Genomic DNA, 11385 nt, shown 5'->3' with positions numbered 1-11385 from the left:
AGGGGAGGCAGAGAAAGAGAGATCAAAGTGTTTTTGTTTACTTCTTTGAAGTTTTGTAGTACCTACTGTTTACCATGCACACTTCTTGATTCATGCTGAAAATTGGAATTCACCCATTTCTCTTTTTCCTGTCTAAGATGCAGATGGGGCACATTTCGTTGACTCCATCAATCCCTGCCCCCACGCATTAGCACATGCACACGTATACCTAGCCAGTGGAAAAGAAAAAAGAGTTACTCACATTCATCCATTTTACAAAGATTTCCAGGCTGCAATGGGAGGGCTTTACCTCTCCCTGAAGGATGAATAAATAGGTAGCTTTACTGACAACCTGTTCACAGTCAAACTGCAGTGAAAACTGAGACCAAAGTCTTGCTCTACTGGCACTTATGAGATCAGGTGCTGGCAACATGGAGAAGATAGTCATCTGCCTGATGGTCATCTTCTTGGGGACAGTGGCCCATAAATCAAGCTTCCAAGAGCAAGATCTCCTCTTGATTAGATTGCGTCAACTTATAGATATTGTTGATCAGCTGAAAAATTATGTGAATGACTTGGTAAGGCCATACTTGTCACAACAAAATTTAAATAATATTCTTCAATTAATAGAAAAGGAACTTTTTGACTTATAAAAATAACCCAGAACTAATTTTCTTTTGCTCTAGGACCCTGAATCTCTGCCAGCTCCAGAAGATGTAAAGGTAAGACCAGTTGAATTTATTTGTGAAAATATATGTGGTACAAGTTTTTAAATCCAACTAAGAAAGGCATTAGCATAATTATTTAGGAATCTACTTAATTTCAATGAGTTTGGGGGTTTAATAGTTGGTAAAAGAGTTATTCCTATTTTGGTCAAACACTCATTGATTTACCAACAAGCCAACCAATAAACACTGCATTACCTTAAAAAATATATTTTTATCTCTAAATATCTCTGAGTACTTCCAAGTAGTATTGTTGCGAGAGAATCACAAAACTATACTATGATCAGTTTCTGAACAATGACCAACTAATTACATTTTAAGAGCCCTTGGCAAACCTAATACAGACCAGAAGAAGCAGAATTCACCTTTTAATGACAAGAAAGAAAGAAAAGAAAGGAAGGAAGAAAGAGAAGGAAAGAAAAAAGTAAGAACAGGTTACAGGCACAGCATGGACGAAATCAGGGCTGTCCTTTAGAATATAATTCCCATATACCTTGGCCTCAGTGATTCTTGTCTTTGGCCTTTGGAGAGGTCTTTCAAAAGGACTATTTTCACAAACTCATCCCATTCTCTTAAGCCATTCAAATCCATTAGGTCCCAGGAAGAAAACATCTAGGATATAGTTCAAGAGTGCTGCGTGCTGATCTTTTCCTTAGTAACTTCGCTCTAGTCTTCATGTCTGGTACCCTGAAGAGATAAATGCAATTGGGGAAATATTTTCATTGTCACAGACCTTTAACTGCATAAATTAGAATTACTAATTTATGTGCTACCAGTAATTAGGACACTACAAAGGGGGAGACATATAAAGATACATTGCAAAGAAAACAATTATCGTAAATGACTATGTGTAAAAGTTTAGAAAGTGAATGAGTCACAACTATTGCTTTTCTCTAAAATTCACTCTCTAGCTCTGAACCTAACCACTCTCATTTACTAGGTCCTTTTCTAATAAGCAGCATCTAAAATGAAAGTAGCACATTCAGCTTATTGGAAAGACTTTTCTAATAAGTGAGAATATTTCTTAATCATGACCTAATTATCAAAACATGCATTTGCAGTATCTCACGCATTTTGTTTAACTGTTGTGGTTAGAGTCCTTTTGTACCAGCTCTGTCTGTAACTTACAAAATGAGAAATAAGGAAGATTTCCCATTTTCTAACTTGAGTTGATCCAGTGGGTACTTCCTTTGTTAAATATCTATGCTTTGTTGGAGATAGACTTTTTTTTTTTTTATCTTACATCATAATGAGAAGATTTTGTCTCGGTGACACTGTATCTATCCGACAATCTTATCCAACAATGCTAGTTATGATACAAGTGAGAGATGGTGTAACTAAGATCTTTAAGCTATGCTGACAGGCAAACTTGGGAAGAAAGAAAATAGTTTGAGGCCACGGTAGCTTTCTATCAAGTTTTCCACGGCCAGCATCAAGGCAGGGTCTATAAGAGATTTGAAAAGATTAAAAAGTTTAAGGAAAATAAATTCACTTACATGTTGCATGTAAATCTTGATACATAGTGATTATCTCCGATCCCTAATTGGCCTTGCCAGGCATCATTCTCTTTCTTTCTAATTACATAACCAGTGGTCCTCAACTGGTAATGATTTTGCCCCCTGAGAACATCTGACATTGTCTGAAGAAATTTTTGGTTGTCACAGTTGTGTGTAGGGGAGTGTTTTCTACTGGCATCTAGTAGAGTCCAGAGATGTTACTAAACATTCCAGAATGCACAGGACAGTCCTAACAACAAAGAATTATCTAGCCCAAAATGTCAATAGTGTGTTATTGAGAAACCCTGATATAAGCCTGGCTTGTGTGTGGGACAAAGGTAACCTCACCCAAGACTTCCTAGTGTGAGTGGCCAGGCCTTTCTGTGAGGGGTGTTAAAAAAAGCTATAAGGAGGTAAATATTTTCAAACACTCAATTGCAAAACAACAAAGCCAAATGTGCTCCCTTGCAAAAGCAGCACTTGTCTGTTCTCTTTGTTTGTTACTCTTGCTTTTGACTTCCGTACCCTTCCTCCTATTCTGCAATACTAGTGTGGGACACAAAACTCTTCATGTTATCATGTGTTCAAGGTTGAAGGAATCAAAGCCTTGCCCTCATAGTTTGCTGCCACGGAGGCACAGCAAAGGAAAATTGTTATACTCGCAGATGGTGGTGCTCTGCATGAATTTGGGTTCATCCAGTGACAGGGCACCCGAGGCTGCCTGAAGCAAGATTAATCTCTTCACGCCCCTTCTTGGTTCATCCTTAAGGCAGTTAGCAGGACGGCTCTTCCACTTCTTTTCCTCTTTGAGGCTGCCTTTGATGTGCATCTGAAGCCAAATCCAGCAGCTATTTGTCCTGGACCGCACATCACCAGGGACTGCTCTGCTGCTTGCAGAGAGCACAAAGCAACATACCACTGTTTGCTGACACAGGTGAACAAGGAATGGCAGGAGAGACAGCACAGCCTGTCGATATGGGCATCAGTGTCCAGATGCCATTCAGAGGCTTTCAGAAAAGCTTTCTCAGGTATAAACTCTCTCATCATGGATCTTGACCATTCCTGGCAATATCAAGGGAGTTCATTTTGTAGGGCCCCTATACTTCTTTGGAACATAACTTTCTTTCAACATACACTTGTAAATGTTAACTCAGCAAAATGGGCTTCTGTGAGAAATGCTGGTTTCTCAGATCATCACGGATGAAGCAGTTAGTGTTTTCAGTTTCAGCTGGAAAATTTACCTCTTTAAATATGAATATTATTTTTTTCCAGTAAGTTAAGCCGGTTGTGGTCAAAAAGAAGAGAAAAGAAAAAACTTCAACAAACATGAACATGTGGTTTTCAAGGAAAAAAAAGTGCTATAATTAACATTTATAAATAGTTTCTATTAAATAAGCATTTTGGCAAACATATGGAAAGGATATTACCTTGCCCTTATGCGAGAGGCAAGCTGCTCTGTTATAAGGAAACCAGATAAGCTGGTTCTCGGCTTGTGGCTATGTATGCAAAGCAAACCTGATGAGGTTGTGTCTTAAAGATGCATGCTATTAATCAACATTCATACTGGGTAAGCATATGGGTTGGAAAATGCAAAGCAGGCCAGATGCTTTTTTCAGCTGATTGTCCATGAGAAGACTCAGGTAATTTTGTTATATATGGAACTGCCCTTGCAGGGACGGACAGAGATTGAGGTTTCTGGTTACATGGCAGTGACTTCCATACACATTAGTAAAATGAGGCCACAGCAACTAGGGTGGGGTGGGCTAGGGATTGAAGAGCCTAATATAAACACATTTGCTGAAAGAAAAAAGAAATTTGGATACAAGTTCTTAGATCAGCATTAAAATGTTTTCAACAAGTCAGTTTAAAATTTTGTTCTTCCAATAAATTCCATTTTCTTTTTAGTTTGGTTTTTAAGATTTTTGACTTATTCACTACTCACTAGTTATTTGACTAAACCAAGAGACAAGGTTTTGATCCTCGTTCTGTCCACTTCTCCATTCTTTGAGACACTACCCTTAGTTTCTAAGGAACAGTCTTCCCTCCCATTGGTTGGGCAAGTCTCAAATTCTGTTCCTTGACTGCTTGATTCAGGCAGAATCCCACCCTAACTGGTCTAAGAGTGTGAATAGGATTTTAGAAGAGTCATGTGTAATCTATCACAGGTGTATTGAATCTTAGATGTGGAATATGCCATCAGAGGTAGGTAGCCACTTCCTTTTCCCAAAGTAGGGGTTTTGACTCATTTACTTCATTTGTCAACTCCACACCTATTTATTGAGCATTTGCCAACAAGAAGACATGATGCCAGGTGTTGTACAAGATAAGATGCTGCTCGATGTCACTGTTAGATGCTCCCATGTACATTGTAGAGAGAAAAAAAAAAAAAAAAAAACAAATAAAAGAGATTGTTAATTGGATTACAGCATACCTCACCCAAAGCTGCAACCAGTCACAGTGTCACTTTTAGAAAATTTGTTCTAAAACCAAGCCCACTCTCCCTCACAAAACACAAAGATCCTGCCTACCACCCAGACTTCAAATGGAATTAGGAATAAAGAGCTGTGGAAAAGTGAGGCTCCTCCCTCTTGCCTCTCTCTTCCCTAATATGGGGTGAAATTTTACATTGCAGGTGCCTTCTCTTCAGCCCAAAGATTAAGTAGGATGTGAACTCATTCCTCACCATCTGCTGAAATAAATGTGATCTAATACGCCATAACAGAAGTAGAAAAAGAGGATTGGGAAGGTCATTTTTACTTTCTGAATAACTTTTGTTTTGCTAACATCTATACAAATTACTTCTCTTGCAGAGACATTGTGAGCGGTCAGCTTTTTCATGTTTTCAGAAGGCCCAACTAAAGGCAGCAAATACGGGAGGCAATGAACAGATAATCAATGTATTAACTAAACAGCTGAAGAGGAAACTACCTCCCACAAATGCAGGCAGAAGACAGAAACACAGACCAGTAAGACTGTCATTTGTCATCTATCTTATTTGTACTTATTAACTATATCTCTTACATGATATAACACACAAACACACTTGTAGCCAGAGATTCTGGTGCCTTCCTTCCAGTTACATGTTATCACATCCGGTGTATTTTGAGAAATGGAGTCACCTCTTCCAAATCCACAGACATGAAAGTGCCCAGAAAGTCTGTTTAGAATTTTGCTAAAAGTCCCTGGCAGCTAGAATAAGTTAATATAACTTCCCAAGGTGAAGAATCCAATTGTGACTTAGGAGTTAAATATTTTTCTATCATTTATATGGCCACATGTAGCTTGTATTCTTATTAACCGGACCTAGATCCCAGTTTTCCCACAAGAAAAGAGAGCCTACAAAAGACTAAGAAAAATCTCAAACTTTGCCTTCTTCTCTTAAAAAATATTATTGTCCTGTACAATCACAGTCAGTACTACATTTAAATAGATAGACTTCATTATTTGACTGGAGAATTTTAATAGTCCCTGGTTTCAGGAGGTCCTACTAGATATACCCTCTTGTGTATCTCTTCTTACGCCAACTCATAAGCAATGCTGATAGTCTCATGACTAATTCAAGAACTAATCAAAACCAGTGGATAAACACATAAGATAAATTACTCCAAAATATTTTTTTAATCAGTTCTCTCCCCTCCAAGGAATTTTACATGTGATTCACATGAAATCTTAGTGACATTATCAAAATGACTTTTATTTCCTTTAATTTGCTTAGCCAAGTTGCAATGTGAAGAGTATCCCTCTAAAACTTTTCTAGGAAAGGAGCTGAACCCGCTTTGCAACACAATAGCAAAGACTCATAGAAATGGCAACGCTGGCACTGAGCTTAGAACTATCTCGTTAAGCACCTTCATTTGGTAGATGGGAAAATGAGACCTAAAGAGGTTAAGTGACTTGTCCCAAGCCCTGCAATTACTAAGTGGTAGAATGAGAACTAGAACCTTTATCTCCTACCTTTCAGTCAAATGCTCTCACCACAGCATCAAACTGACTTAGAAATGCTGAATACCAAGCAGTGGCCTGGTGTTTGCTCTCAAAAAGAATAAGAATAAAGAAGAAAAACCTAGAATTTTTTAAAAAGAAATATAAGTGGACAATATACATATGAAAAATTGTTCAGTCTCCCTATAATCAAATAAATGTAAGTTTCAGAAATCTTACTTCTTTCCAATTAAAATTTTTAACAATAGCCAACAATAGTGAGAATGGTCTGCATGAATAGAAGTAAAACTTTTTTACAATATACAAGAGACAAAAATTTTTACTCCTTTAATTTAGTAATTCTACTTCTAGAAGTTTATCAAATCAAATAAAGATGCATATAAAAATTATTCAGAAATGTTCTTGCAGCATTGTATTCAATAATGAAAAGTTAGAACAACCTATGTGTCCAAAAATAATAATAGTTTGATCCAATGTTGGAATACAAAGCAACCATTACGTATCACATTTTTGAAGAATATTTAACATGTAGGAAATGCTTGTGATATGTTGAGTGTAAATAGAGCAAATTACCATCCAGTGTAAAAAACATAAATGCAAAGAAAAAAACATTACTGAAAGGATATACATCCAAAGATTGCAGTGGTTATCTCTGAGGATAGGATTACAAGTGATTTTTCCTTTTGTTTCTCCCTGAACAATTTTATGCACGTCTTGAATTTTTTTCAGAGAACATGATTTATATTTCTAATTGGAAAAAAAATTTTGGGGGTGCCTGGGTGGCTCAGATGGTTAAGCATCTGCCTTCGGCTCAGGTCATGATCCCAGGGTCCTGGGATCGAGCCCTACATCGGGTTCCCTGCTCAGTGGGGAGCCTGCTTCTCCCTCTCTCTCTGCCATCCCCTCCACTTGTACTCTCTGGCTCTACCTCTCTGTCAAATAAAAAAATACAATCTTTAAAAATAAATAAATAAATTTTAACTGAACATTTTATTAAATAGGAAAAATGTTTTAAAGGAGAATGTTACTCTTTCATTGATTTCTAGACATGCCCCTCATGTGATTCTTACGAGAAAACACCGCCCAAAGAATTCCTAGAAAGACTGAAATCACTCATCCAAAGGGTATGTAACTGCAATTATATTTGATTTTCTACTTCATATTTATCTATCCAGATTGCTTCTTGTGTTTATATTACTCATGGTATATTATTCCCACAGATGATTCATCAGCATCTCTCCTAGAACACATGAGATATGAAGGTTCCTGAGGATCTAACTTGAAGCTGGACACTATATTACATACTCTAACACAGTAGTGAAACTCACTTCTTGGTTTCTAAATGGAGGAGTACAACATATTAGTGATGGGGGAAAAGACTCAGATAAGTGTTCAAAGTCAGGATTATTTCCCCCCATTACAATGCAATACTTAAGTTTGATCACATGCTCTGTTTTAGTCAACTTGAAAAAGCTTTATACTCAATTAGAGTTTGATTTCCTATGTTATGGATTTCTATGGTTTCTAAAGTTTTTACTTTATATGATTTTGCCCAACTATGACATTCCTTTATTGGGGGAGAAGCTTAAAATTTTTAACCCAAAACGTAATTTGGGAATTTATTGATCTTATATTTACTTTGATCTTGATTACCACAAGAATGAGATCTCTGATGATCATAACTTAAAAGTTATATACCTTCATTCAAGCTGAGAAATACAGAAGCATAGAATCAAGATGAAAAGTTGGTCTTTATTCTTTTAAGGAAATGAAAATTGAGTGTTTAAAAATGTATATCTGAAGAGTTTACTTTTTATCTCAGAATGTCTAATGTATAAATATATAGTTTATTTATGTGCCAGGGGATAGTTTTACTAGATGGCTACAAAAAAGTCTTATTCCTTTATTGGGATTTATCAAAAATATTTAAATGCTATAGATAAGAATGTATTTATGGAATACACTCGTTAGTCTTTTTTTTTTTCTTTAAGTGGGTTTAATAGTAACTTTCCCAGTTCAAGTCCCCTTATAAGCTAACATTTTAAGCTTGTGGAAATGGCAATTAAAACCTATAGAGGGACATACATCAGGTGGTCTTCTGGAACCAAATACATTAAAAAAAATCTTGTAGCTCTCATCTCAAATTGTTATAATGATTATATGGGAGTGAGCTAGTAACTCCAAATGTCTGTCACCTTTCATTCTTCCTTTCTTTTCTTTCTTCTTTTTAAAGTGACAGACACCTTGTGCTTGCATGCTTTGCATAAGACAAATTCAATCACCTATATAAGATCAAAATCGGGAGACATATCAAGAGGCCAAGACTCCTGTCCTCATAGAAAACAGACTTTTGCATAAACATTCCAATCTTTTCAACCATGGATAGTAAAAATAAGCAACTTGCTCTAACTGCCATTTCATATCAACTCCAGCAGAGTTTATTTAAAAATGAAGTTAAAAACTCTAGAAAAATAAAATTTTTGCTAGAACGTTATAAGCTATTTGAGAATCTCTTATTGTTAAAATGGCTGTGAATGTGCAAGAGGATATGGGATGGGAAACACTGTATGTTCTGAGAAGAGAAAATTATCTACTTAAAAGTATTTTAAAAACAAGTACAGATAAATTTATAGTTCTAGAAGATATATTAACCATCAGTGATTTCATCAACTCTCAATGAAATGTTGTATCATCAGAAACAAGGTATTCTGTTTTAAAAATTTTTAAATGTTATTACAGAGGGGTCATGTAAACAATAATGATGATAACATGCATGGAGAGCCTACCTACGTATCAAATGGTACCAGCCCAGACTGTTGGGATAAAAGTGGAAAGCAGCCACAAAGTTGACTAGGGAAGGGTGAAGTCTGTATTTCTTGTTTCTGTCTTTATAGTCGTTGACTTCTTTGACACTGTGATTTTATATTTAAAATAATGTATTTATTTTGGTGTGTTTACTGTTAAAAATCTCTGTTCTAATCCTTTGACCAGAGATTCTACCTTAAAAGTAAAAATAATTTAATGGGGTGTTGGTTAAGAGCCTTCACTAAAACTGAGTTTAAAGACTCAGGTAAAGATCCTAGCAACACCCCAAGAAAAGCACTGCATTGGAAAAAACAAGATGAAGAAGTAAAACTTGAACAGCTCCATCTTCACTGCTCTGTGTTCAAGGCTTACCTAGCCCTCAAAAGGGATATAAGGCTTACCTATAAACATTATTTCACCTATGGATGGTGATATAGGAGGCCTGAAATTTTGCTGGCTGTGAAATCATGGTCACTTGCTTAAATTTTGGGGATTTCCATTTCCTTCTCTGTAGAATGAGGGTGTTGGACTGAATCTCTAAGGTCTATTCTGTCTTTTTTTAGAGCTTTATGTGTTTATGAGTTTCTAAAGTTCTGGATACTCTTATGGGAACATCTGACCATACTTTTGAGTAAAATTTTTACTGAATCTAATGTTCAGTTACACAATCATATTCAATAGCATTTGTAGCAACACTCACTGCAGGAACAAAAGAGATGTTCACAAAAAAAAAAAGAAGGAAGGAAGAAAAAGAAAGACAGAAAAACATTGCAGTAGGTCACGGAAATTCAGGGAAAATTAATCATGATTTTTACTATTGTAGCTGAAAGTGTCTTTTTTGGACACTTGTATAAAATTGTAGCATTATTATTCTATATTATTGCTCTGTTGTATTTACATTTGCATCTGAGAATTTAGTTTTAATGCAAACTATGTACTTTATAACTTAATAATTATTTATTATATATTTGGTTTTAAATGTTTATGTTCATGGCTTCTTATTTAAGACTTGATCATATTAAATCATATTACTGTCTTTGTGATTCCCTGGAAACCCTTAATTCAATAGCCTTAGCATAAAATAAAAGATGATCCTCAGTTTCTGGGAGCATATTGTTTTTATATGTATATTACAAAGACAATCTTCTGTCTTTACATACTTCACTGAAATGGAACCTTCCACTCCTGTCTCTGCCTTAAGGATACCACTTCCTTTTGCAATTTTCCCAAATGTATGGCAAGTCCTGGAAGACTTGATTGTCCTCTCCTGGTCACTCCTTCATCTTTACTGCGGAGTTAGGCATGTTCTTTCCTTTGAATTCAACTTCTGCCATCATCTTGGGTAACTTCAGTACCCATGGGGAAGATTCCACCAACACTGCTACTTCCCAGAACCTTGACTACCTAAGTTCCAAACCCCTACATCTTTTATCCTGTCATCATCCCATTCCCATGGCCATGTGCCAGACTTTATTGTCTGGAACTATTTTCCGTGTGAAATCCTTACATATACAAAGCCATCACCTGCTAGTCTCTTAGTTCTCAAGACATCCATCTCAAGATCCCATCACAACAGCCAGGCCTTTGCCCCTCCCCATTCTCTCAGTTTATTAATTCCCCTTGGCCCCCAGCCTCCACCCCACCCCCAGAGCTTAGGCCTCTGATCAGTCCCTTGAACTTCAGACCCAGCAATCTTCTCAAGTAGCTGCCTACAAACTCCCTACCTAGCTGTTTTGATCTTGGTCTCCTATTCCAGCTTCAGACACAAGATCTGGCCCCTCGGGCGCCTGGGTGGCTCAGTCATTAAGCGTCTGCCTTCAGCTCAGGTCATGATCCCAGGGTCCTGGGATCGAGCCCCGCATCGGGCTCCCTGCTCCGCAGGAAGCCTGCTTCTCCCTCTCCCACTCCCCCTGCTTGTGTTCCCTCTCTCACTGTGTCTCTGTCAAATAAATAAATAAAATCTTTAAAAAAAAAAAGATCTGGCCCCTCATCTTTGGGAACAATTTCAGACTTCCCTACCTGGCTCACTAGAGTTACTTTCCCACTTCATGCCTACTTCTGAACACTCATCTGCTTTCAGTATCTGCCTCCACCTATTCTAGTCCACAGGTTAGTCCAGGAATAGCCTCACCTCATGAGGAGGGAGGGATTTGGAATTCACAGTTAAGCTCATTGAAAGAGTAATCTCTACATGTGCCTAGACTCCCTCAACTTCATTCATTCATTCATTAAATCACTATAATCTGATTTCTAACATCCTACACCCTATCATTGTATCAAAATTGCCCTTTGTCAGGTCAATGATGACCTTCAAATAACCCAACTCATAAATGTGTCTAAATCCTTACCTTACTTGATTTTATCATGACTTTTGCTAACTTTATTCCTTCTCCGACTCTGGAGGGCCCTCCTCCTCCTAGTTCTTGGCTTGCCTCTCT

At 37.0% G+C, this 11385-nt stretch overlaps 1 protein-coding gene across 2 annotated transcripts; it reads left to right on the top strand.

The window, feature by feature from the left end:
- The first annotated feature begins 337 nt into the window (after positions 1-337).
- On the top strand, positions 338-9660 carry IL21 (interleukin 21). Of its 2 annotated transcripts, XM_027600641.2 has the most exons (5): positions 338-557; positions 666-701; positions 5011-5166; positions 7189-7266; positions 7363-9660. In XM_027600641.2, exons 1-5 carry the CDS (start codon positions 390-392, stop codon positions 7384-7386), a joined length of 462 nt encoding a protein of 153 aa, XP_027456442.1. In that variant the 5' UTR covers positions 338-389; the 3' UTR covers positions 7387-9660. The 2 variants fall into 2 exon arrangements, with proteins under 2 accessions (XP_027456442.1, XP_027456441.1); XM_027600640.1 differs by lacking the exon at positions 7363-9660 and having other exon boundaries at positions 353-557; positions 7189-7290.
- Positions 9661-11385: the final 1725 nt, after the last annotated feature.

This window comes from Zalophus californianus, chromosome 2 (genome assembly GCF_009762305.2).
Source record: "Zalophus californianus isolate mZalCal1 chromosome 2, mZalCal1.pri.v2, whole genome shotgun sequence".
In the NCBI taxonomy this organism is placed as follows: domain Eukaryota; kingdom Metazoa; phylum Chordata; class Mammalia; order Carnivora; family Otariidae; genus Zalophus; species Zalophus californianus.
The sequence above is the reverse complement of the archived record's forward strand: the minus strand, read 5'-3'. Positions and strand labels throughout refer to the sequence as shown.

Coding starts and splice junctions, on each gene's coding strand:
- IL21 (XM_027600641.2), top strand. CDS start 390: ATGAGATCAGGTGCTGGCAACATGGAGAAGATAGTCATCTGCCTGATG. Junction 702..5,010: donor CAGCTCCAGAAGATGTAAAG/GTAAGACCAGTT, acceptor CTTCTCTTGCAG/AGACATTGTGAGCGGTCAGC. Junction 7,267..7,362: donor TGAAATCACTCATCCAAAGG/GTATGTAACTGC, acceptor TTATTCCCACAG/ATGATTCATCAGCATCTCTC.